The sequence below is a fragment of the Camelus bactrianus genome, chromosome 9 (genome assembly GCF_048773025.1).
Source record: "Camelus bactrianus isolate YW-2024 breed Bactrian camel chromosome 9, ASM4877302v1, whole genome shotgun sequence".
Lineage (NCBI taxonomy): Eukaryota > Metazoa > Chordata > Mammalia > Artiodactyla > Camelidae > Camelus > Camelus bactrianus.
The window spans coordinates 55655389-55681251 of record NC_133547.1 but is presented as its reverse complement, the minus strand read 5'-3'; the positions used below and the strand labels follow the sequence as shown (position 1 = coordinate 55681251).

The window sequence follows — 25863 nt, the reverse complement described above, 5'->3', positions numbered from 1 at the left end:
GTGATCTTCTGAATTCAACTTTACTCCTCTCTCTTTTTGACCATTTGAATTACATCTTTATATTGCTTAGGTTTGGTGTGTGTGTGGGTGTGTGTGTGTGTATGTATAGGGGGTTCCCTTCAGTGGTCCCATTATTTTTATTTTGGGGCCTTTTGGGAATCATTATTAAAGAATTTGATGTAGAATGCCACTGTTGTATTAATAGACTGACGCATTCATCAAAATAGATCTATCTGAAGCATTCAGTTTGTGGATTTGTACTCCTGATACACTAAAATAAGAAATGTTAATTTCTTGCAAACTATTACTAGATGATTTTAAATATTTGCCAAACAGGAATGTCTGTTTCCCTGTGAGGCATTTCCATAATAAAATCCTGGCACCATAGCTGAAGAGGATAGTTTTATATAAACAGAGAAAAACAACAGCAAGTATTTTCCCCAAGGACAGTTTTAGCTACAATTTACCAATGCTGCTTGGTTATTTCTGTCTCATTTTATGCCTTTGTTTTGAAACATAACGCAGTTTTACCTGGATACACTCCCGGATCATCAGGAATTAGCTCAGTATGTTGCCTGGCTCTGCTGAAGGCAAGACCTCCAGAGATTCAGGAGGCTTCACCACCCCGCCCTTTGCCCACCGACGTCTCCAGAGGGGAGCAAAGGGTTAAGGATTATTGAAGAATAGAGGAGAGGGGAGGGAGCCCCGAGGAGGCCCGGGAGCAGCAGGCCTCGCCTCCAGGTCCAGCTTTCATCAGCAGCGCTGCGCGCGGTGGAGCTCTGAGGGCTGCTGTGAATTTGGAGGAGGGATGCTGCTGCCAATTTCTGGGACCACGGCTGCGAGGAGTGGGCGTGGCTTCGGCTGTGTGGATGCTTGTTAGAAAAGATGCTGGGCGCTTTTCAGTGAGCAGTCAGGGCTGTGGTGTGTGTGTTTGTGTGTGTGAGAGAGGGAGAGGGAGAGAGACTGAGAGAGAGAGAGAGAGAGATTGGGAGGGAGAGAGAGAGGGAGGGAGAGAGAGAGAGAAAGGGAGGAAGAGAGAAGGGAGGGAAGGAGAGAGAGAGAGACTGAGAGACCCAGAGGTGCTGAAGACCCAGACAGAGCTGGGAGAGGGACTGAGAGCAGGACTGGAGCGCTCGGAGAGCCACTCAAGATCCTTTGCGGGAGCCCAATAAATGTGAACATGGGGTCTATCACCAGAGCTGTCCTCAAGACGCTACTTCTGTTATCTACTCCAAACTGGAACAAGGTTTTAGCTGGAAATTCCTGTAAGTATACAGCAAATGATTTAAAACTTGCAGGGGGCCTCTCTGCAAAACTTTAATTCTATTTTTTATTATTATTATTATTATTATTATTATTTATTTGCAGTTGGAATTACTGCAAGTGTATTGCTATAAGTGAAGCATCACTTAAAAATCTTGCAAATGTAGCTGGGTTTCCACATGCCATTCCTCCCGGTTTGGTCACAATTTGCAAAGTGTCATTTCTCTTTTTGTCTGTGAGCAGCATCTTATCCTCTGGTCTTTGTATCTTCATTGAGAAAACTCAAGTTCTAGTAAAATATTAAATTTGCATCTTAACCAGGGACTAGCCTGTGAATGTCTTTGCTTCTTCCGTGCTTTAGGATTACTGAATTTTATTGGAATTATGTCTAACAGGAAAACAACTGGCAGACTTTACATTATGCTGCATTAGCTTAGATTTCTGAAGTTTGCAATTTGGCAGACTGGTGGCCAGCTGCATTTTTAAAATGATGCCAGGATAATAACTGAAATGTACTGCAGAATTCAGGAGCAGAATTGGTGGAGGTGAACCTCAGTATTAGGAATTGTGCCCTCACTGCTACAAGAATGAGGCTTGAGCACTCCTGAAAGAAGGGACTTGATTCCTATGTTTTGCTTAAAGAAAAAACATTAAGGTGATTTTTCAAAAGTATTATTCTTTGGGGGTTGAATTTTTAACTTTATAAATTTGTGATTGAATATTATGATTCTGAGTTAATGAACTCAGGGAAGATTTACTAAGACCTTATTTCTAATTTGAGTATCATCCAAAATAATTTGGCAGAACCCCTTCATCCACTTCTCCTTAGAGGTAAGAGAAAGTTTTTTAAAAGTTACCTTTGGCTTCAAATCTCTAAATGGGAGAATTCCCCCCTCCTTGGATCCATGAGCTCAGCAAATACAACTTTTTCTCTCTTTCTTGGATTTTAAAGGAAAAGCTCATCTGCTTTTCAAGAAAGGGCTCTGAGGCCTATTCAGGAATTTATGTCACTGCTGTTCATCCAGTTGTATGTTTGGGGGACACAAATAAGACAGTAGCCAGGCATTTGCTATGTCACGTCCCTGGTGTGCACTGAAGGGCTCTGATGTGGGAAGAATATTATAAATGACCTTCCTGGGGCAAGTCAAATACTCATGAGCACTGCTAGGCCACTGTGCCTTGTTCCATTCCGTATTAGCTCACTTAATGTGTATCTATCACTCTGAAAGAAGACAACTTCACTCGGATGCTGCGCTGATTCAGCTTCTGTTTTAACTTGGGGTGGGGTGTAAGAATCCCAGGAGTCAATAAAATGTGCATATTTTTACCTACTCAAAGTCTTGGAATGCTGTAAATGGTAGCATTTGACAAACATTACAACAAACAATAACAACACACACACACACACACACACACACAGAAAGTTATGTAGAAAAGGCATAAGTAATTCATCCTCCAACTACCGAAGTTTCACAAAAAAGAAAGGCACTAGAGGTCACTCTTACAATGTAAAGCACATCATTTGAAGCATCCTTCCCTTAAAAGCAGAGCTTAAGTCTGGCCTAGAGGCAGTCTTGTCTTTCCAGCATGCTGCCTGTGCTTGGGCTTGAAATCTATTAATGTGATTGATTGGGCTGCTGGGTGTTTACATTTGTCTGTTTTCTTGAAGTCCTATAACAGGCAGATCAAAATTAAATAGCTTCCCTTGTAATGTATCTTTTTTAAAGGAAAGATGAGCTGCTAAGAAGATCTGAGGAGAACAGAATATTCGTAGGTGCTTAGCTCTGGCTGGGCCTCTCCTGACACCTGAAGTTTCAATCTTGTTTCTGTATTCTTTTAGCCTTGGTTTTAGTCTTCAGGAGGTAGTTTAATGCTCTTTTGAACATTCAGTAAAATTAAAGAACCTATAACATTCAAAATTATTAGGAACATTTAAATATTAAAGTTGGAATTCATGTTTACCATATATTTTAAGGGTTGACTGTTCTTAAGTGTCAAACATGCAATTAAATGACTTTAGATAATTAAAGTTGCATTTAGTAATTTCTTGTTCCTACCGCATTGACAGTGCGATTTACAGAAGTGGATATAAAAGAAAAAAAAATCATTTCCTCATCTTTATTGCACTCTTCAATATTTAGTACGTATTTTGGAGGTGGGGAAGGAAGAAACTTCTACCTAGTACCGAGTCATGGTACTTCCTATGTTGTATCTTTTTTAGGGGGAACAAACCTATATGTTTACCAGCAAGTTTGGAATTCATTGTATGGACACATCAACCAGCCTCAGCACTTTTATAGTGTTGCAATAACTCCAGTAATTCTTTTGGACAAGACTTTATATTAAAACATGAATCAGTCTTGAACACCAGTATTGAAGTCAGGGAGAACAGAATAAAAATAAAGTTAAAGGCCAGTCTCTCAGGTGAATACAAAAATATTTCGCCTTTATTTACAGCTGATTCACCAGGAGCTAATCTGCTATCCACTGATATGCCACGGCTGTCCGAGGCTGCCAGTGTGAAAGTGTCTTTGGGGCAGGACCCTGCAAACCAGGGATAGCTCACGGATTCAGTACACTTTAATTTGAGTGTCAGTTGACCTAATGAATCAACAAGGTAACTTTACATTAGAAGGATTCTGTGCAAACACACACACACATATACATGCTCATGAGTATATGTTCATGTGTGTGTGAGTATATGTGTATACCTGTATAAACATGTGTAAACCACTAGACCCATGTGCTCATCGCATTTTTGGTGGCTCTGCTTACTCCTCTGCTGTCTAAAGATGATATATGTTGAATGGACCGCATTCTTTGCCTGCCAGCACCCTACTTGACATTTCAAAATCATTGAATCAGTCCCAGATCTTTCCTCTTTGTTCTGGTCAAGGTGAGTTTGTTGTTAGATTGAAGGGTTTCCTTCCATGAAAGTTTAGAGAGAGAGCCTTGTGGCAGGGCTTGCTCTTTAATGAGTTGCACAGGCTATCGTTGGTTTCTTCACTTGCCACTAAAACGCATGCACTGAGAGGGGAGTCATCTCTTTATTTTACAGTCACTCTTATGAGCCCACAGTTTCCTTCTGAACGTTAAGACATTGTTGGGGGAGGGGCTGACTCACTAGAAAAGAACAGGTGTAAGCAGTGAGGCAAGTAAGAGTGTTGCTTTTATTTTGATTCTTGCACATCATGTGATGGATGCTCTCTGGCTTCAGGTATACTGAGAATATTTATTGCTCCACAAGTAGCCTATAAATGATGTAATTTAGAAGTTAATTTCTTGCTGCTTTCTTTCTTCAAGTAAAGGTTATATCTGATATCTACCCTGAAAGAAGCACTAAAGAATATGTTAAAATTAACATTAGGTGAAGGTAATTACTTGGGTAGATGATCAGTCTTGTGGGCTCTGGAATGCCACCTACATGCCACTGGACAGATTCTCAAATTATGAAAACTCAGCCTTGGACTTCTTTCTAGAACCCCCCTTCTTTTCCTCCTCCTCCCCCAGATACCTTCCCATCTCAAAAAATAACTGGATAAAACAGTTAAGTACTGATAAAATACAATTATATGATGCATTATATAAGTAGCTGGGTTTTGGATGTAAATGTGAGCCTGAACTTTGACTCACTTTCCTGACAGTGATACTGATTTGTTTTCGTCAGTCAGGTGCATCCTCCCCACTCCTGATTGTGTGCCCCAAATCAGTTCATAAGGACAGCCTCCAGCTATGGGGATAACACGGTTCATAGCCAACCCGAGGATTGAACACATGACTTTCGCGTGGTGCCTAGTGCTTACTCTAATGTCCTCTAAAATTAATTTCAGAATTTGTATCATAAATAATTCCTTTATGGGAGTGAATCTCTATATCAAGATTGAATTAATTTAGCTCTTCAGTGAAAACAAATTAATAGAATTCTATAATGTCAATTGTAAGATAATTTAATATTTAGTTCAGAGGTTGTGCTATGTGCCATGTGCCAAATCTGGCCCACTGACTTTTTTGTGTAGCCTGTGAGTTAAGAATGGTTTTTACATTTTTAAATGTTTGAAAAAAAATAAACAAAGAATTCTTTGTGGCACAGTTCTATGAAATTCAATCTCAGCTGTTCTTCCTTCTCATTAGTAAACCTGTATGGCAAACATTTATATCCCATTATTATTATATTTTTAACTTAATCAGTAAAATTACTTAAAATTGATTTCCCTTTTATTATATAAGGACCTATATAATATTCTTTACTACTGAGCTCTTTATAAAAAAGTTCATTGACCTTCATTTAAATAATATACAATATAATATGAGACATGGATAGTGTATAAATTGTGTAGTGCTGTGATAAAATTTAGTCTTACTTATTTAGCACACAAAATACATTCTTGAAGAATTGCAGTGGTGAAGGTATGCTCTACTGCCAGGAACTGTAACAGAAGAAGCCTTTGTTAGTATCTTCTTTGTGTGTGTCTTCCTAAAGACTTTATCCTTCAGAAATCTTGTTATTTCCATGGGTATGAATTATTTATAACTATTTGTAAAGTTTCAGCAGTTTTGGTTGCTAAAGAGGCACTTTCAATCTCAAGTAACCGCATTATTATCAGAAGTTCAATAAAGGGTGTAAGTAATTACGTCTTAGATATTTTGAAAGAAAATTCTGTTGTTATTTTATACTTTCATGAGTGTAAAATATTCCACTCCATACTAATCAGGAACTTGCATTTGAAATCACTGATTGTATGAGGAAATCGTCTTAACTTGGAAGAGTGTTCTTGTCCCTATGGCTTTTACAGTAGTAGCTTCCTTAAAATTCTGAAATTGGCAAACTTTCTAGAATAAATTGAAAAATAGATTTTCATTTAAGCACTGCCCACTGAGAATTCATAATAATTAAGCAGGTGCCTTTCACCTACTCATGCCAAGATAATTAATTCGTAAATGCCTTGTCCATTCGAAATTGTATTTAATTTTCATTTCTAAGAGCTGATGATTGGCCTCATTTTATTTACGTTACATTGTTTATGACAGTGTTTTTAAAAAGTTTAAGTTAAAAAATATGATGGGATATAATATTTTAAAAATTCTTTTGATTGGAATTTCATTGTGCCATTTTTTCCCCCCAAATAAATGGTCATATGTTGGAATAATTTATTTTTCATAATACTGTTTATGATGGTTCAGCTCTAATAAAGATTTCTGTCTTATAAAAAGACCAGTTTCCATATCAAAGACAACCTAGGACACTCTCGTAGAGCTTACTTAATGTGACTTACGCTGGGTGTCAACAAGAATGGTGATGGGGCCCATGACTCTTCCACAATAAATAGATGATAAAGGATCATGACACTCGAATTACATGGTTCTGAGGTTTTTTACAACAGAATATCAATCTTGCTTTACAGATACCTATTTTTCACAATTTGATACTATATTTAGAATCTGAGTCCCCTTGACCTTAGATAAATCAATATTGAGGCCTTAATATTGTCAACTTATGAATCACATGACCAATTAGTCAGGTTATTTAAGAAATCCTTCTCCATCCTATAAAAAAATCTTTTCCTTTCCTCCTTTGTGACTGGAAGTTTACAGAGTGACCTAGCCTCAGAAAACAGTAGGGAGAATAATAAGAATTTATCCAGCATTGTTACATAAGTCCCAGGTATGCGTATTCAGATCGGTAGGTGAATGTTTCTGGTGAAACATTAAACAGTACAGACTTTGATTTTTTCAGTGGCCTGGTGTTTCAGTTATTGCTTAGCTTAATTTTTTTTTTACATTTTTATCGATTCAGAAGTCTTGGCCTCAATAACTTGTTAGTATTTATCTAGAATTATTGTGGTTTTTCAAGTTAACTAGCATGATAAGGAAGGATGGACCTAACATAAAATATGTGTTCAAAACAGAGGATGTTTCATGGATTAACCACAATCATAGAGTGAACTGAGCTGTGTTATTGTTGGTGGTGGGGTGAATTCTCATAGAATATATGGAGCATTGTTTTAATGGGTATTTCAGTTGGGAACTTTTAGAAATACTCTTTAACAACAGATCTTTAAAAACATATCTTGAATTGTGATGTCGTATGCTAAAGTCAGATTGATTTTGGTCCCTTTAAAAAGAAAAAATCTTAGAAAGAGAGATAAATGCCCCAAACTAAATGCAGACAAAAATGATGGCACTTTAGAAGACCTTATGGATATCATTGCAAGTCCTTAAAGGAAGAATGAACTCATCAAAAAGCCTCAATTAATTGAGTATACATAAATAAATAATTTACCCACAAGATTAATATTGTAATTTGAAGGCTTTGAGTTTTTTTTTATAAGTTTAAAATTTCTTGAGAAATAATGGATACTTTACCCATACCACTATGTTACACTAAATGCAATTCTAAATAACAAAGATGTCATTGACCGTTGGATTATCTTCTTAGTTACTTTTTGGGGGAAACTTTGATGTCTGAGATTTCAACATTTAAATTTCTTCAGTGAGTTCTAAGGCGATCATGTGGGCTTCAATTGGGCATGTTTGTATGTCTGTATGTGTTTATATTTATTTATATGTCTTCTAGAACTAATACATTACAAATTATTATTACTTTAGTTCTCCTGAGGAAAACTGGTATTTAGAAGAGAAAGAGTATGTACTTCATTTTTTTTCTCCCAGTGAATTTTCGTCATGGTTCACAGAAAAGTGGTACTCTGGTAATAAAACTGGAGAAATAGCATAACAGGAGGTAAAAATGAGCCTGTTTATGTTACAGTTAATGAGTCATTCCAATGTAATAATTGGAAAAGTGAGTGAAGCCTGAAAACATTTGACATTTTAAGTAGTTTAAAATTAGTAACTATAAAATTTTTTATACCATAAGTATTTAATAAAGCAGTGATGAAATTTACCTCTAAGGTTTTTAAATCACAAAGGAAAAAAATAGTGTAGTATGTATCAGTTGGCCTATACCTCTAATTACCTTTTTTATTAAGTACCTCTCATTACTTGGCAGTGCTCTAAGATGTTATGTGCTTCTAAAATGTAAAAGACACATTTGTTTCTGTAACCATTTTTCCCCCACTGGCAATTATGGTACTTATTAGTGAGGTCACAGGTTGACATTAGTTTAGAAACAGCATGTGAATATATGAATTCACCTGCCTTCCTAAATTACTTTTATTGTATAGTTTTAAGAAACTACAACCTGTCATTTCATTTACTTAGACTTGCTCTGAAGTTATAACCTATAGAGACATATTTTTTAAATCCTTTGAAGGACACAGTCCTCCTAGAAGTTGCTTGCATGCCTTGGAGTGGTAGATGCCTGGATGACAATGAATAGACGTTTGAACCCTGTGGCCCACGGCTGAGAGTGCCACATTTTCCTCTTAATAGAAACCAATTATATTTGCATATCAGACCCAAAAGAGAGATTTTTTCAGAAAAGTTGAGAAAGTTCAATTTCTCTCTGGACTAATAGCTCTGTTCTAAAAGATTGAATATGTGTGTAGATCTTCAGGGCTTGTTTTTAGTTTTCAAAGATACTGATATGTGTTTGTCTTTTAAGATTATGTTCATCAGCAGATAACCAAACAGAAGGAACTAAATAGAAAGTGGTCTGTAAGGGAAATGAACTGCTGAAGTGAAATTGTCATTGTGTGTGTGTGTGTGTGTGTGTGTGTGTGTGTGTATGTGCATACATATGTTGGAAGATATTGTGGGTGGGAATTGGAATACAGGCCACGTTGGTAGAGAAGTGGAAAACATTGCCCTAGGTGGCACATTTTTAATTAAATATTGTTCAGATATATAATAAGATTTTTAATTGCTACCGTACCAGAATAGTCTCCAGTATAGTTTTAAAATAGCATGTGGGATTAAAAAATAGTGAGAGGTCTTTTTGGATCCAGTTTAAACTCATCCCAAACAGAGGGACAGTGTTGCCTTTTTGTGCCCAAAGTGCTTTATTTTCTGGGATATGCCATGAAGACCTCAGGATTCCCCACACTTAGCTCAGCTTCTAGTCAGTCCTAGGGTGCTAGTCTCTATGGCAGACGAAGGCAGAAAACAACAGGAGAAATTTTGACACTTAAAAGCCACTAGGTAAATTGAAATATAATTTAACTCTCTAAGACAATGCAATAAAGTGATGCTGGTACCAAGAGAAGGGCATTCTAAACAGTTGTGCGTCTTTCATGCCACTCACTTTTATCTCTCAATTTTGGCTGATTTTAAGCAAAAAGACTCTATGTCCAAGGCAGAAAGCTGCCTGAGTGCTCAGCGATCCTCATAATTAAGGATTTATAATATTTACATTTGCCATGTTTTAGATGTTTAGGACTTAATTAAAAGAACATTGCTAAAATAAAAGCAATTCTATCTAAAGTGGTGGGGAGGGAATTCTGTGCAAGGTTATAAAGCTGCTCAGTGAGGCTCTTTTGTTCCATTGTGGGTATGATTTCTGTGCTTATTTGAACTGTTGTACTTTACGTGGAGCCTGTATGATGATCCTGTTAAGAAAACGTCAGGCACCTGTAAAATGTCATAACACAACCTCTTAAGTACCATAAGATGTGTAGCCCTTCCTAAAACACACAAAAGAGGAAATTTGGAGAGAGAACTAGGATACATTTAAGAAAGCAAAGAGCAAACACTGAAGATAACTTCTGGTTTTTTAAACTCATAGCATCCTATAGCATCTAATCACAAAACGGAATATGATAAAATACTTCATAGTCAAATGTCTACTAGAGAAAGGGGAAAAGGAAGCCACTAAAAATATGATGTAGAATTTTAGGTACTAAGAATAAAATTATGATCGCAATAATATGCTGTGCTCGATGTATGAAACTGAGTCATTTGCTGGCATGGCCTTCTAAATGATCATAGTCACTTCTTGAAAGCTTTGATATGTGCTTGCTTATGGAATGTTTCTCTCTATATCTATATCTATATATCCAAATATACATTTGAGGAATCTTAAAAGATGATGACATTTTACAGGAAGATAATTTAAAAAAAACATGCATGCAATTAAAAGAGGAAAATAAAAATTCAGGACTCATGAATGGTCAGAATTACTAAAGACAATGAAAAAGTTTTGCAAATGTTTATAGGCAAAAGAAGAGCAAAGAAGCTACAAGCACACTCTTTATAAAGTTAATGATAAACAGAAAAAAAAAGAGAAAACTGATTTTATTTTTCTTTTACCCTCCATCAAGGAGAAAAGTCTTCAAATGAGGAAATGTAAAATAAAGAAATTGAAGTGCAAAATAGATGAAGGAGTTGAAAATCTCTTCCTGACATACAGAAAGAACTTTGTAGGACAATTTTCCAAATAGAAAGCAGCGAGCTAGGAGGTGCTACAGAGATGGAGAGGCACGGGGATGGCTGGAAGGGGGAAGGTGCTGTTCCAACTTTATACTCATGTATTTTTTGTCCACTGAATGTCTTCAATCCAAAAGTCATCTGATATCATGGCCTATCAAGTTACATTTGCTATAAATAAAAAAGGAAGCAGAGACAGATAGACATACATTTTCTAAAAAATCAGGTTTGATACTCTACGGTCAGGAACAGGTGAACACTCAAGGTCCTACTGAACTTCTGCTCAGAGAATGGAGAGAGTTCCACGGAGGAAGGAGTGAGAATTGCTTTCAGTAGAAGTTTTCCAGGGGCATTTAGAGGGAAGTGACTGAGGGCAATCAGGCAAAGGGAACAGCAGATGTAAAGACCCTGTGACTGAGGCTAGAGAGCACTTGGAGGGCAGGATTGTGAGGGAGAGAGAGCAGATACAACAGATAAAAGTGGAAAGATCAGCAAGCACAGAAGAGGAAGATACTTGTTTTCTATGCTAATAAGTTTGAACTTAATTTTGAATACACCTAACAGTGAAATACAGCTCTGAGGCAAGACTTGCTTTCTTTTATGATAAAAACCTGAAAATTTGATTAAATATATCAATGCCTTATGGCAGACTTACCTAAAAATACGATAATATGTGTAGTATTTAAAAATATTGCATGAGTCACAGGAAGTAGTGAGGAAGGAAGGGGACAGCTGCCTCGCCAGTCCTATCAGCCAAATCAACCCTGGCAATCGCAAAGATGACAGATGCCACAAGCAGATCATCCTCACATCCAGGAAAATGAAAGAGGGAAATGTTCACAGAAGGCTCAGTTCTGCTAACTCAGAAAAACAGAGCACTGCTGGCATCTTCTCTAGAGAATGTTTCAGAGATTAATGATACTACATACATTCTTTCCATGCTCATCTATTTCATGTTGCAATTATAATATATTTATATATATCAGTGTATATGTAAGTGTAAAATTTTCTTCTCTGAATTGTGCTGACACTCCTGTACCCATGCTCCTTGGTACCCAAGGACCTATCCATTCTGTCTAAATTCCTTTGAGACAACAGTTTCAAGAACGGATTCTAAGGGGCTGGAACAGCTCAAATCTCAAAGAGAAACCAACTCCTTTCTGCAAGATTGCAACACTGCCTGACCAAGCATGCTGCCGCTTTGCTTCTTTCCTCTGTAAAACCCCTCTCCCTCCCCACATTCAGAGATATGCTCCCTTTGGGCAATGTATTAGTCTGCTTGAGCTGCCATAGCAAAAGACCACCGACTGGGTGACTTAAACAACAGAAGTTTACTTTCTCAAAGTTTTAGAGGCTGGAAATAAGAGATTCAGGTGCCAGGTGGATTGATCTCTGGTGAGGCCTCACTTTCTGACTTGTAGATGGCCACCTTCTCTCTGTCCTCACAGGGCCTCTCCTCTGTGTGTGTGATATGTCAGAGAGAGCGTTCTGGTGTCTCTTCCTCTTCTCATAAGGCCACCAGTCCTATCCCATTAGGGCTGCATCCTTATGATCTCATTTAATTTTATTTTTCTCCTTTTTAAAGGCCCTGTCTCCAAATACAGTCACATGGCGGGTTGAGGATTCCCTGTATGAATATTCAGGGAGGACATAATTCAGTCCATAGTAAGTGCTCTCCCTGTCTCAACTGCCCTTGGTATTTGGGAGAATTTTTGAAAGTTCAACAGCAGATATATTGCTTTGACCTATTCAAACCTATCAGGTGAGTGAAGTCGTCTTCAGGTAGAACCACCCTCAGTGGGTTGCTGGGATCACACGCAGTGTGCTCGTCCCCCAGCTCCCACTGCTTGGTTGCCAAGGGGTGCTGCCCCTCCCCGCCCCACCTCTCTTTCCTCTTACCTGCTCCTGGTACTCTCCAACTGCTTCTGCTGTGGAGTTTCTGATGTCCCACAGAGGGCTGCATTGTAAGGATACCAAAAAAATGCCTTCCCATCATGTCACACTAGTTTTATATCTTGGAAGCAAGTCATTCCCTTTGAGTGCATGATTCTGTTCTAAATAATCCTTCCAGCAAGTCTTAGACACAGATGAGACAATACTCTACTGTCCTCTATTAAAGTTACCTCTCTATTTATCACCTGCACTCACACAGCTATTACCACAAATACTGTTTTATCCCCCTCCAAATTATTTTCTCCTTAATGGTACCAAGCTCCCAATGTGTTGTGATTCGCTCTCCGTGTTTCTCACGTCCCCTCCCCAAAAGTTGATTTTACAATTTGTTTTCTCTGGCACTTTTCCAATTCTAAGCTCTAAACTCAGAGCACACATATTCTCCCCTTTTTTCCTGTGATGCCTTCTATGTCTAGCTAAAAAACAAACAAAACACAAGTAAAACAAACGAGCAATCATCATTATAATAACTACTTTAAATTCAATTTAAAATTTGTCTGATTTAAAATTTGTAGAATGCCCTCCTAGCATTGGGAACTGGGACAGATGTTTGCCATACATTGTTTCACTCAATCTTAACACAGCATCTGTTCACACCCGTCTTTTCTCTTATGCATATTTTCCCATCCTCTCCAGTGCATTCCTCTTGTGGCTAAATAATCTTTGTATTTATCTTTTTAAATGGCACTTAGTAACTTATCATGTGGATGCGTTCTTATTTAAACATTCCTCTATTTTGAACCAATTGGTTGTTCACTGATTTATTTTTAAATTTTCTTAGTCTGTCAGTGTCTGCTTCTAGTAGTGTACAGCTATCTTAAGATTTCTGTAATTCTCTAAGATCACAGTATCTTAAGCCATTTACAAATGGCAGTGTCACGAAGTGTTCAATGTCTTTGTCTCATTTTAGTGAAAATCTAAATTTATTTTGGAAGGAGAAATTCAAAGCAATAGCTGTCTTACACCCTTCCCTTTCCTGCTCAAGAATTTATAACACTTGAAGATGGTTCTGTGTCTCTTCCAGCAGTATCATTTGTTCAAACATAAATCAGAGGTGGTGGGTAGAGATTGCCACATTTGACAGATCGCAGAAGCACATCTGTCACCCTCCAGGAAACCTGCTCACTCATCAATTGGTCTTGTCAGTTATACACATAACCGTCTCGTCTCTGCAGCCCTCAGCAGCACCACCAATCATCCCTCCGTGTGTCCCTCTCAGGAGTTCGGTGCCCGTGGCCTCTGATGGGCTGTTGCAAAGGCAGGTTTTCAGTTGTAACCATGAGCCTAGTGTCTTCTCCAGAAGGTATGAGTCAGTATTTATGGGAAGAACCTCGTAACTGCCATATCAACTCCTCCCTTGGTACTGATTTTGATTTCCCTCTGGCGTCATCGAGTTTCATCTGCCTTAAAAAATATATATAATTTCTTCCATCTTTTTGAGAAAAATTTCAACATCTCAAGAAAACAGACTTGTCTTCCTCAATACTTTTATTCTCTCCTTAGTCAGGAAAAGCAACCTATGTTTAATGAAGATTGTATTCAGAAAGAAAAGCTTCAGATTTACAATTTCATTGAGATTTTACAATTTTCAGTAAGAACTGTTTCCACATAGCTAAATGTTGAGCCAGTCTCCCGGAGAGTAGATGATTCTGTGAAATATCTGATGTGTGTTTGAATGGTGTTCATTAATCCCAGTTTCCTTCTGAAAAAGAAAAATATCAGACATTCAGGGCACTTTGTGTCTCACTCTTTCTCTGACTGTTGACCCCTATTCATCTAGTCCAGCTCTCTTTATATCTATGCCTGAGGCTCTTTACAATTTCCTCCTTACTCTGCACAAGCAGTACACTGCCCCTTTAAAAATTTGCTCTGTTGAACAAAGCAATGAGATAGATTTTATATTATCTTTGATATAACAATATTGATGAGCTTTCTAGTTCTTGACATACCAATATTGAATGTTTTCTAGTTCTCTAGCTTCCCAATCACATGGGTAAAAAATATTAAGGGAAAATGATTTCATTGGACATTAATTAATCGGCTCTAAATGAATTTATTCTTAGTTTGTACAGTCCACTTTTGGGGTGAACTTCTGTGACTCTGCACTTAAGCACTCTTTCACGAAGTATTTCTTCATAGTTCTGTGGCTCTTTGCTTGGAACTAATTGGCTATTGTTGAAAATAAATGTATTTAATTACAAATTTCATCTGCTAGGCAAAATACCAGGTTGAAATACCATCTGAGAATTGAAATTTATTGCATCTTCTAGAATGAGCCATATTTTTTCAAATTAAAATATACAATTGATGCCCAGAACTGAATGTTTAGCATTTTTAGCAGAGTGATTTGAACTGAAAGTTATGATCAGCTTTTATTCTTTATGTTCAGCAAGCATCTCTTAAGCCATACATCCTTCTAAGTGCAAAGATGTAAACAGAGTTAGTCCTTATCTGTCTACCGGTTGCCATTTCAGGGATTCTGCTTATTTTCTTATTTTTTAAGTGAGCTTCCAGTGTGATGCACAGAAAAACAAATCAGAGTTACTCTAGAGTTCCCAGATTTTGGAGGGTGAGTGGACTAGGTAAGGAAATTATCTGTCCATCTGTTCAGCCTTTAAAACAGCTACATGTGAGTTTCTTGTTCTAGTCAGAGTAGTGGGGTAAAAATCATAAATCCCTGCCATTCAGAGGCCCGAAAACCATATGGGGAAGACAGAAAGACATGCCTTAAAGTAACTCAAATGAAAGAAAAACTATGGTACACGCTACAATCTAGATTCCTGATGTAATTCCATTCTTATTTATTTGGTAACCAATGTGTTTCCTCTCATTTCCTTTAAAAATCAATATATGACCAGTAATATTACTAGAGTTGTAAGATGAGTTATTGTATTTTTCATTGACTGTGAGTTGGTGGTCTGGGAATTTATCCCCATGAATTACACTGGGTGGATATGTTCCATGTTAAATGAACCCTGTAATTGCATTCTTTGGGGCTCTGGTTGTTTTTCAGTTGGCACTGATGATTTAGAGACTTAAATTTAAGAAAGAAAGAAAGAGTAGCTAAGAATATTATGAAAATTCTTAGTGAAATAATGTTTGCATTGCCTAGACATATTTAGCTTCAGACAAGCAATTACTTTTCACTGGGTTGGGTCTATTAAAGTCTTCCTTACCCTTGTAATTTGAGGCTTCTTGGGGTTTCACATTACTTTGCTCATTTTATTCATTTATTCACTCAACAGATATTTAGTAAGCCTCTGCATTTAGTAAGCCTCTGCTACCTACTCGTGGTACTTCAGCATCGGTGGTTTTGAAATGTTATAATGGTCAGAGTCAGTAACTTCTTGCTAACAGTGGAGAATGGAAGTTTTGACTCCTAGATACTTGAAGCTTTTGAGATCATGTTTTATGGCTAAGATTTTGATTTTCTTACAAGGAAATGTACAGTATTGTTCAGGGTGCTTACAGGGTGGCCAGTTTTACTACAGACAGTGTGCTCAGTTGCTGTCTTGGCTAACTCTTAATCAGCCCACACTGAGCTCAAAGCTCAGCATCACCACTTTCTAGTTCTGCAGAAAAGCACAGCAGTGTGATGGGCATGATGAGAGAGAGAAATACAAGGCATTTGGGCTGATTATAGGCAGAGCATCAGAGCATCAAAGGAAGAAAGCTCTTTCTTGGACAAATAGAAGAGCCAGGAAAGGTAAGTCGAGGGAAGCGTATTTCAGTTAGAATGAGCCTCAGAGTTTGGAGCATTTGAATGCACCACGAGTAATCCAGAAGGACTGGCCAAAAGTGAGGAGTGGCAGCAGATAAAGCTAAAGAAATAATCACAAAGCATCCCAGGTTATGAGTCTTATATGTAAAGCAAAGACCTAATTATTCCCTAGAGGGTCATCTTAATGTTAGAAGTGTTACGTGCACACGTGTGGGGGACACTGATTAGATTTGCATTTTGTAAAGTTAAGGATGGAATGATGAGGGGAAGGGAATGGAGTCTATCTTGGAAACAGAATCAGATATTTAGCTGGTGATTTAATTCCTGTAAGAAGTAATAAGAGCCCCAGAATAACCAAGACAGTGACACTGACAACAGACTTGCTCCATGTAAACATGTAAGACTGACAGAACACCAGGACTGATTGAACCTAGAGAAATATGAGGGCAAGGAATGGTCAATTCCAGTTGGTGGCTTTACTTTTGTTTTATTATAACTATATTTATATGCCAAAAAGTGTAACGTGCTTTTTGTATGTAGCTGCTTTCCTTCTGAATAAGGAATTTTAATTCATTTCTATCGTTTCTTTTTTTTTTTTATTCTCTTCCCCACCCTCTCTACAAAGGATCATGTTTGAATTTTTTTGAGATTGTGTGTAATATGTATGATGCGATATTTTATGAAGTTCTGTGCCATGGTGATATATTGAGTAAAATCTTTTTGAAATAAGGCTCAGAGTACTTTTTGGCATCACATGTTGTTGCATTTTAATGACATCTCTTATTTTTGGAAAGAACAAGAGTAGATTCTGAATGGAAGTTTTCATAGAACATTCTTCTTCCTCATCACTGATAACTATGATGTTTTCCTGTCTCCCACTCAAATGTCTACCCACCCCACCCAGATGGCTTAGAAAGTAGAGATTCAATACTCTCTCCTTATGACAAAAGGTTGAATTCCTGTAGTTGGGTTGATTTTGTAGTTGAGTTGTTTAAATGCTTCAGGACAAATAAAGTATGGGTTGAAGTTTCTATCACTTGATGTGTAAAAAGAGGGCATAGATAAATTGGAAAAGCAAAGTTCGATTAAAATTTTACAACATGCACTTTAAGTTATGTTTAATTTAATTAAAGAAACGTTTAGTTAAGTGCCTTCCATGTTGAAGCACGTGCTAGAAAACGGGTATATAAAGAGTATAGACTCTGCTCTCTACATGGAATAGAGAGAAATGGTACAGTTCACTGCAGTGGTACTAATTGTACCATTTTTGGAAATGCCTCATCAAGTCCATTTCTTTTGCTATATTAAGGATTCAGAAGCCATATGTGAATGCTGTTGAATTACTGACCATCTTTGATACCCCAGGCATTGAGAAGAGCCAAGGTAATTGCCCCTCCAGAGAGCTTTAATTCTCCAGTGTGTTTTGCAAGGTTATACAGTCTTGTGAGATTTAAAAATCTGTGGCAGGAAACATTTGAGGCTTACAGTTGCTCTCCAGTGGCAACTGTTACATTTTTAAAATATACTCCTGGACATACCTAGCTATGAAGAAAAACCCTGAAGATTTTTACTCAACAAAGCAGTAAAGAAATAACCTTCACTAACTTAGAAGTAAACTCAGAGGATTTATGAAAAATAAGAAGAAAAGCTCTATTTTAAAAAGTATTTTAGTATTTTGAACATCAGAATTTCAAGAACAACAAAATCAGCAACTGGTCTTTAACAAGCTGTTTTAATTGATGATAATCATTTAGCTAACTCTCTTGGCCACTTACATTTAAGCATTTGTAACCCATTACTATTTAATTTGAATTTTGCTTAAAACCAGCAAACATGTATTCAAAATTCTATTAGGTAGGAATGCGCCCTACCCATATTAGTGCTCTACATTGCAAAGAACTTGAGGTATTGAATGAATTGCAATAAAAGATGATTATTTATATTTATTTTTTACTCAACCACAGTAATATATTTAATTTATTATGTTGCAGCTTTAAAAAATAAAAGGGACTTCCATATGTGCATATTATGAGCTCCATATGTGCGTATTATGAGTTATTTTACAATGGAAATTAAATCCTTAGTGCTGAGGAATGAGTCAGTGATTTTACAGAATCTTGATTCCAGTCTATCACTTAAACTTCTTCCAAGTTAATTTAAATATATATTCTCAGACTATGAAATAATGGATTGTTGTCACTTAAATTAGTCAACATTTACTAAACAAAAAGAAGCCCAGAAAGTTATGATTGATAGATAGACAGATAGATAGATAGGTAGATAGGTTTCCACTCTGCTAATGGTTGTATGTGATCATCCAACATACTGTTTTCAGATCCCTTCATCCAAAGATTCCAAATAACTCGCTCTTTCTGATTTTATTTGGCATTTGCAACATGTAAAAATGTTTTAAATATTTCTTTGAAAAATATTACTCATACCACAAGATCTGATAAATCAGATACTAACCTAGAAGCCAGAGATCATGTCTGGCTCTTCTGCCCCCTCTTCTTTGTATCAAATGTGTTATTTTTTCCTGACAACCCATGGTCAGAGACCCTACAAGACACTTGGATTTCTCTGCTACCTTCAGCCATCTATTCAAGTGGTCACAAATTACTGGGTCTTCCTTCTTCAGTGTCTCTGCATCCACCCCTTGCCTTTCGTTTTACTGTCACAGTCAGAAAGATGGAGCCTTTCAACTAAACTGTCAGGCTGAGAATTTAGACAGGGACAAGAAACGTGTGAACAAAGAGTTTCAATATATTATTTTAATTACTATGCAAGAGTCTTAGATGTGGTACCAGGAGGACAAGGAGGACACTTGAGCCCAGGGAGGTCAGATGATGGCTCTTTGTGTAGAGGCCATTCTCAGCTGACAGCCTCAGCAGTAGCACAGAGCAGTGAACCTGAATAGAACTGCTAGTTTAATCAAAATGTAATAGTCGAGTTTAACCAAAACATAATCATCAAAATGTTATAGTCCTGGAGCATTCATATGAAGGGTTGCTGGGATGGGGGTGAGTAGAGTTGAAAATGAATTTAGAATGGGTGCTCCAGGTTTTATGGACGGTGCTTAGATAATTTAGGTTACCCCATTCACATGTAGGCTGAGAGGCAGTGCTGGGAACGAGCCAGAGCCTCAGTTCTAGGGTTGAACCAAGTGGAGACATTCATTAGAATCTGAAATTAAGGCAGAAAACCAGTAAGTGGAGTGACCACATTGTGGAAGTAATAGGTGGCTGTAGCCATTTGCTCTTCAAGGGCCCAGTTGTATGCAGGGATATTGGCCAACTGGCTTGTAAACCGTCTCCAGGACCACACTCCCATCAGTGAGGATATCTTCTGAGATGCAGACCCTCAGCTCTCTTATCAAGCAAAGGAGTGTGCATGGTGGGCTTTTAACATTGATTATGGATTGGGGAGGAGTGGGTAGGGCAGAAATGATGTTCAAGTGAAATTCGTACTGTACGGATTCATCTTTCCTGATTGTGACTCAGTGTTATCTAGAACCTGGTAGAGATTATTATTTCTTTTCTTTTCTTTTCTTTTCTTTTTTTACAGTGTTTTATCTTCAAAAAATTAAATTAGCCAGCATTTTGAAGGCGATATCTGTAATATCAAAGATGCATTTAAAGAAGGCTCACAACAGAGAATATGTTCCATTGTTGTCTGTTATATAGAGAACTTTGCCTAGCCCACATCAGGTCCACTTAGGATAATGTACTCAATGTACTTGCTCAAATAACCCTTTAAAAATTCAGGCAATAAAGTAGGAGAGTTGTGCTGGTAGCATAATATAGTCATTAAAAGTAAAGATGTTGAAGAGGAAAAAAAAGCCCGAAGTCTTCAGCAAGAAATTTAAATTCTCTGACCTTCAATTCCCCATCTAGAAAACGGAGATAATATCTTCCTCACAAGGTTGTTGTAAGGATTTAACGTGACCAAGACGTAGCATGCAATACTGGTAACTATTATTGTTATTAGCATTTTTCTCTAGAGGGCTCCAGTTAAAATATCACTGGTACGTTGGCTTGCATCAGGTCATCCTATTAATGCCTCAGTTGCTACCTGTAAGTCATTTTGCAGTAGGTTAGATGCTGTGACATATGTCAGGGAAGTACCTGAATGATGGGTCAAGGAGAGGATGTCTTTTATATTGGAGTGGTGATGGTGTGAACAGGTCACTAATACTTCGTCAACTCAATAGCATTTTGTAGGAACTAACAGGAAAATGATAACTTATATACAAGAAAACAAAGTAAACACTATACTTCATTCTTTCTAATCCAGAGAAGTGAGAGTAGAAGTATACAAAAAGTTACTGTAAAAAAGAGAAAATTTTTGAATGAGACTATTGAGTTTTATCTTTTATTATGGGAATAATCAGTTTTTAAGTGTGGCTGTCTTGGAAAGCAACATGACATATCATGGCCACTTGTAATATCATCATCATATTAAAAGCGCTAAGTATTATTTTAAGCTAATTATTTTAAGTACTAAAGTCAAATGACAAATATTCAAAGATTTTTTCAAAAATTGTGTTTGGAGGCCAAAAGCAAATCATGGATTATGCAAAAATTGAAACATGTATTTTCTATTTTTAAATAATTTATCTAATTCAAGAAAGTACACATATCTAAGGTAATATTAACAATTTACAAAGTATGTATACTCATCATATACATTAAAAGAGCAGAAAGTAAATGAGTTACCAGGATTTGGTTTAGTTACAGAGGACTGTTATCAGGATGTTGGCAGGGTTACAGTAATTTTAAAAAGAGACGAAGGACCTAGAAACATCAAGGGTGCATCTTGTGGTCTCTTCTAAGTCTTGGAGTCCTCTCCAAACTCTCATGTTTATTAGCAGAGCTACTTTGCAGCCAAGGCCCTCAATTCTGTTCTTGCTGTCAGTCTGGAGTAGTTCTCAGCTCCTAGAGACCACTCTGTGGTACAAAACACATGGCAGTTTGCTCCTACAAGTGGGAAAGATTTTTCTCATACTTCATGTCCTCTCTGACTTCTTTGTGTCTTTAACCTTTAAGACTTTTTTGAAGGGATTCCTTGATCAGGTCATGACCACCCAGGATAATCTCACTTTTGAGTAACTAAAAGTTGAGTAAATTAGGGATCTTATTTAATTAATTACATCCCCAAATCCTTTTTGCTCTGTAATGTAACACGATCCCAGGAGTGATATGCCATCACATTTGCAGGTTTTGCCTGCACTCGAGGTGGGGGAGGGTTGTACAAGGTTCTACAACAAGGGGCTAGAATCCCCGGGCCTGCTGAGAGGCTCACACACCTGGCTATGGGGCCGTGATGCTACCTACGTTCAAGGAGAGCAGGGGCTGGAAACATCTAAGTGTCCTTGAAACTGTGGTGGTTCTTGGTGGGAGTGTGGCCTTGTTGGAAATAGGAAGGTTCCACAGCTCAGAACTGGTATCAGCCTGTTCCCCCGTTGAGCTAACTCCCACCTGCTCAGCCAGCTTTTAACTAAGCTGTCAAAAACAGTGCAGGTCAACCCCAGAGGCCAGCCAGGCTTGTCCCTTGCTCAGTTATGAAATCAAACACAATAATCTCAGCCAATGAAATGGAAATATCCTCCACCTAACTTCATGTTATTACTCAGAGAAGCTTATTCTGTTTCGTTAACTTGGTTCCCCCTCCACCTGCAACCCCTTGCCCCTTAGTTAAAATAACTATTTATTAAAATAGCTCTATGGATTCACCCATTAAAATGCATTTATCTGCAGAAGATTTTCTTATCACAGGACTTGAACCTTCATCTTTAAGTGTGATATTTTGAGATACCAATAACAACTCTCAAAATAATCTGGTAATAAAATGGAATATTTGTTCAGAAATACCAAAATATCACCTAATATGACTAGAAAAGGAATTGAATTGAGGCTTACCCAATTTTCCCTCCAGGAATCAAAGTCTAAAACATGGCAATTTCAGGTTGAAATTATCAGTTAATGGAAATAGCACATACTTAGGAGGTCACCGTTGCTGTGGCTTCACGCACGTGTGATGTTGCCAGGCACAGCATGAATGCCTCGAACATTCTAGCTACATCATCAGAGGTGTCTAAATGAAGAGATGCCCGTGTTCTCTGAGTCCTTTCCGCTTTCCTTATGAATCATGGCTGCTCAATTTCTGCACTATGTGCAGTCTTAAATTCTATTTTTCTGGAGTAAATGAAACAACTCTAAAAGTTAAAAGATATAAAGAAAAATACGGCTTTCAGAACATTTTAAGTTCTTCCTTAATAGAAAAACAATGCATCCCAAGAACATTTAACTTCCTTTTTAGGTTAATAATTCTGTGCCACTTTTTTAGAGAGAAAATATCAGTGTGACTAGGCATGTTAAGTGCTGCCCACTCTTTCTCCTTCTCAAGGGTTAAGTCTTATAATAAGATTTTTATAAGAGATATGCAGCTAAATTTTAGTCAGTTCCAACTCTTGAAATTTTTGAGTTTATAATAATAATTACTTCAGGTGGAATAACAGACACTCACATAGTACTTACTATATACCAGGTACTAGTGCCCTTTATATGCTGACTCATTTAATTCTCAGAAAGCCCTGCTTACCTTAGTACTGTCATTATCCTCATTTAGAGATGGGGGAATGCAGTTTTAACAAAGTGCCTGAGATCAGTCAGCAGTTGGCAGAGGTAGGACCTAAGCCCTAGGGGATGGCTCTGAAGCTACACTGATCATCACTATGCTATGTTGTATCTTGGCTTCTGGGCGAGGTAACAGGTAACTTACGATGCTGACCCCCTGGACACCTTCATCCCAGCAAATGGAGACCCAGGTCACCTGAGAGGTGCCATAATAGAAGCCTGTTCAGGTTAAGGAGGCACCTTCCTGAGTGATGGGAGGGGTGGTGGCCTTCAGGAAGGGTATCATAGAGAATGGGGAGCCGCAGCTGAGACTTGGAGAAGCAGGTGCTCAAAATGAAGGGAAGAACATGTTTCACCTTTGTGCATTGAGGAGAGGATTGGGATCATCTTCCAAGTGATGTTGGGAATGATGCAGTCTTGTCTATCTCAAATTATAATCACACAGGTCGATTCCATTGTGAACTCTAATGGCTTTACTCACAATAGGAGGTCTCATCATTAAAGCAGTATTTATCTGTCACTACATCAGACTCAAAACTACTTTTTAACAATCTCTGGCAATGTTTTAAATCTGAAAATAAAGTCATTTTTTGATTCTGCACCTACAGTTTGGTGACTGTGGGAGGTAGAGTAATGACCTCGCAGGGGTGCCTAAGTCCCAGTCCTAGTGATGCAGGAAAAATGGATGTGGGGCATGAGGAGGGCCATGTCCTAGGCCTCAGTTGAGCCCCTGGGACATGCCCTACCAAGTGTGGGGTCCTTGGCTTTGCGCAGGAAAGAATTCAAGAGCGAGCCACAGTTTGAGTAAAGGCGTATTTATTTAGAGAGATACATACTGCATAGAGCATAGGCTGTTTCAAAAGGTAAGAGGAAGGGCCATGAGGTGTGAGGATTGGGTGCTCAGATTAGAGTAAAAGTAGGTACACACTCCATAGACAGAGTGTGGGCCATCTCTGAAGAGGAGAGAGAGAGAGGTGGCCACGAGGCGCCTTGTTGCCAGTTTTTATGGGCTTGGTAGCTTCATATGCTATTAAGTGGAAGGACCAGTCTAACTAGCCTGGGGAAGGGGCTGGGATTCCCAGGAAGTTGGCCATTTCCCACTCTTTGACCTTTTGTGGCTAGGCTGTCATGGCACCTGTGAGCATGTTATTATTCACCATGGTAATATATTACAATAGGCACATAATGAAGCTCAAGGTCTACTAGAAGTCAAATCTCCCACCATCTTGAGCCTCAAGGCCTACTGGGGGTTGAATCTTCCACCATTTTGATGTTAATTGCTGCATCATTCCTTGAATGGCTGTGCGCTGCCCCCTTCGTGTATCACTAGAAATCTGAATATTTTACCTTACAAAGGGACTAGCAAGGGGACATTGCAGATGTCATTAGATTAAGGTTTTTGAGATGGGGAAAATATGCTGCATTATCCAGGTAGGCCCAATGTCATCACAAGAATAAGTGAAAGAGGGTGGCAGGAGTGTCAGTAAGCAGATAGGATGATGGAAGCAGAGATCAGAGGGCCATGCATAATGCAGCCGGCCTCTACAAGCTGGAGAAGGGAAGGAAACAGATTCTCCTTTAGAACTTCCAGAAGGAATTTCACACAGCTGACACCTTGATTTTAGTCCAGTGAAACTAATTTTGGGCTTCTGACCTCCAGAAACGTAAGACCATACGTTTGTGTTGCTTTAAGACACTTAGTTTGTCGCAGTTTGTTATAGCAGCAACAGCAAACGAATACAGCAGCCATTCACATCCTCTGCCTCGATTCCTGGGCTGTGAAAAATAAGAGTTTTTACACGAACCTATTAAAAAGGAAGAAAAAAAACAGAAGAAAAATTCTTTATACTATACATTTAAACCTATTGTCTTTTAAAGACAAGCCTTCATTACTGTTTGACTAGCTGTTCTATCATAGATTTATAGACAAGTTAATCTATGTTGTTTGCAATAAATGGAGGAGGGTTCACATAAACTTCTATGCATGAGCTCATACTGTATACATCCCAGAATCCGTGTATAAGCAACTGTAGACAGAACTGCCTTGGATTCATTTAACTGTAATACTTTCTACATCTTCCATCCTTTTGCTTGCTTGACTGTATGTTATGTGTTTAGATTGTCAACAGCATAGACCGCATGCTTGGTAAACATCATTTTTATTTGCATTAATTTTCTTTTTTTGTACCTATCAGCTTTTAACCTTACATAAGAATTTTCTTTGGACTGGGCTTCATCTTTATTAATTTGAAGCATATGTTATCCAGGTTACATGCCTATTAATGTTCTAAACCTCCCCCCACCTCCACTCCACAAAAGTCCTAAGTTTGTGAGAGGACCCTTTTATCACTGTTTTAAACATCTTACATTCTATAATCTATTATTTGAATGATTTTGAGTTTTATGCTTATTTAAAGTTTCTCTCTTCAAGTCCTTTTTCAGTCAAAAGTCAGTTCTGAAATTTAGGTTGGTCATAAAAGGAACAAATTTGAGATATGGTTACAAGTCTTAAATCTACTTATCGTGATGTCTCATGTGACCATTTTATCCGTGTTGTGTGCAGATTCCTGGAACACTGATACCCTCTTTACTTTTTAATTATTTCTTCCACCCCTTCACCTTTGGTTGGTTTTGTTTGGTGGATTTGTAGGTCTCCTTGTCTTAATATCTGGACTTTAAATGGTTGCTATTAAACCTCTAAAAGCAATCAGCCTCTGGCTGTCCTGTCATTAAAAGTTAACTGCCTTCCCATTAATCCATTAATTGTGAAGAATAATTGGGAAAGCTATTCAAACCAAGGCTATAACTTGGGGCATGTAAGCCAGCATTTACCTCCAAGTGAAAGCTTATCCTGTTAACGTCACAGAGTATTAACTACGACATATTTGTGTGTGTGTGTGTGTGTGTGTGTATGTAATTCACCATGGCTTATGTAGGAGAAAATGCATAGAAGCTTGTAGGCTGCTGCCA

General features: G+C 37.9%; 1 protein-coding gene across 1 annotated transcript in view; it reads left to right on the top strand.

Annotated features, from left to right (window-relative positions):
* Positions 1 to 1058: 1058 nt before the first annotated feature.
* CNTNAP4 (contactin associated protein family member 4) overlaps positions 1059 to 25863 on the top strand; it is a 222398-nt gene continuing 197593 nt past the window's right edge. The window contains exon 1 of the mRNA XM_010967398.3: positions 1059 to 1265. Coding sequence (XP_010965700.2) covers positions 1181 to 1265 — 85 coding nt within the window. The 5' untranslated portion in view covers positions 1059 to 1180. The remainder of the gene's footprint in view (positions 1266 to 25863) is intronic.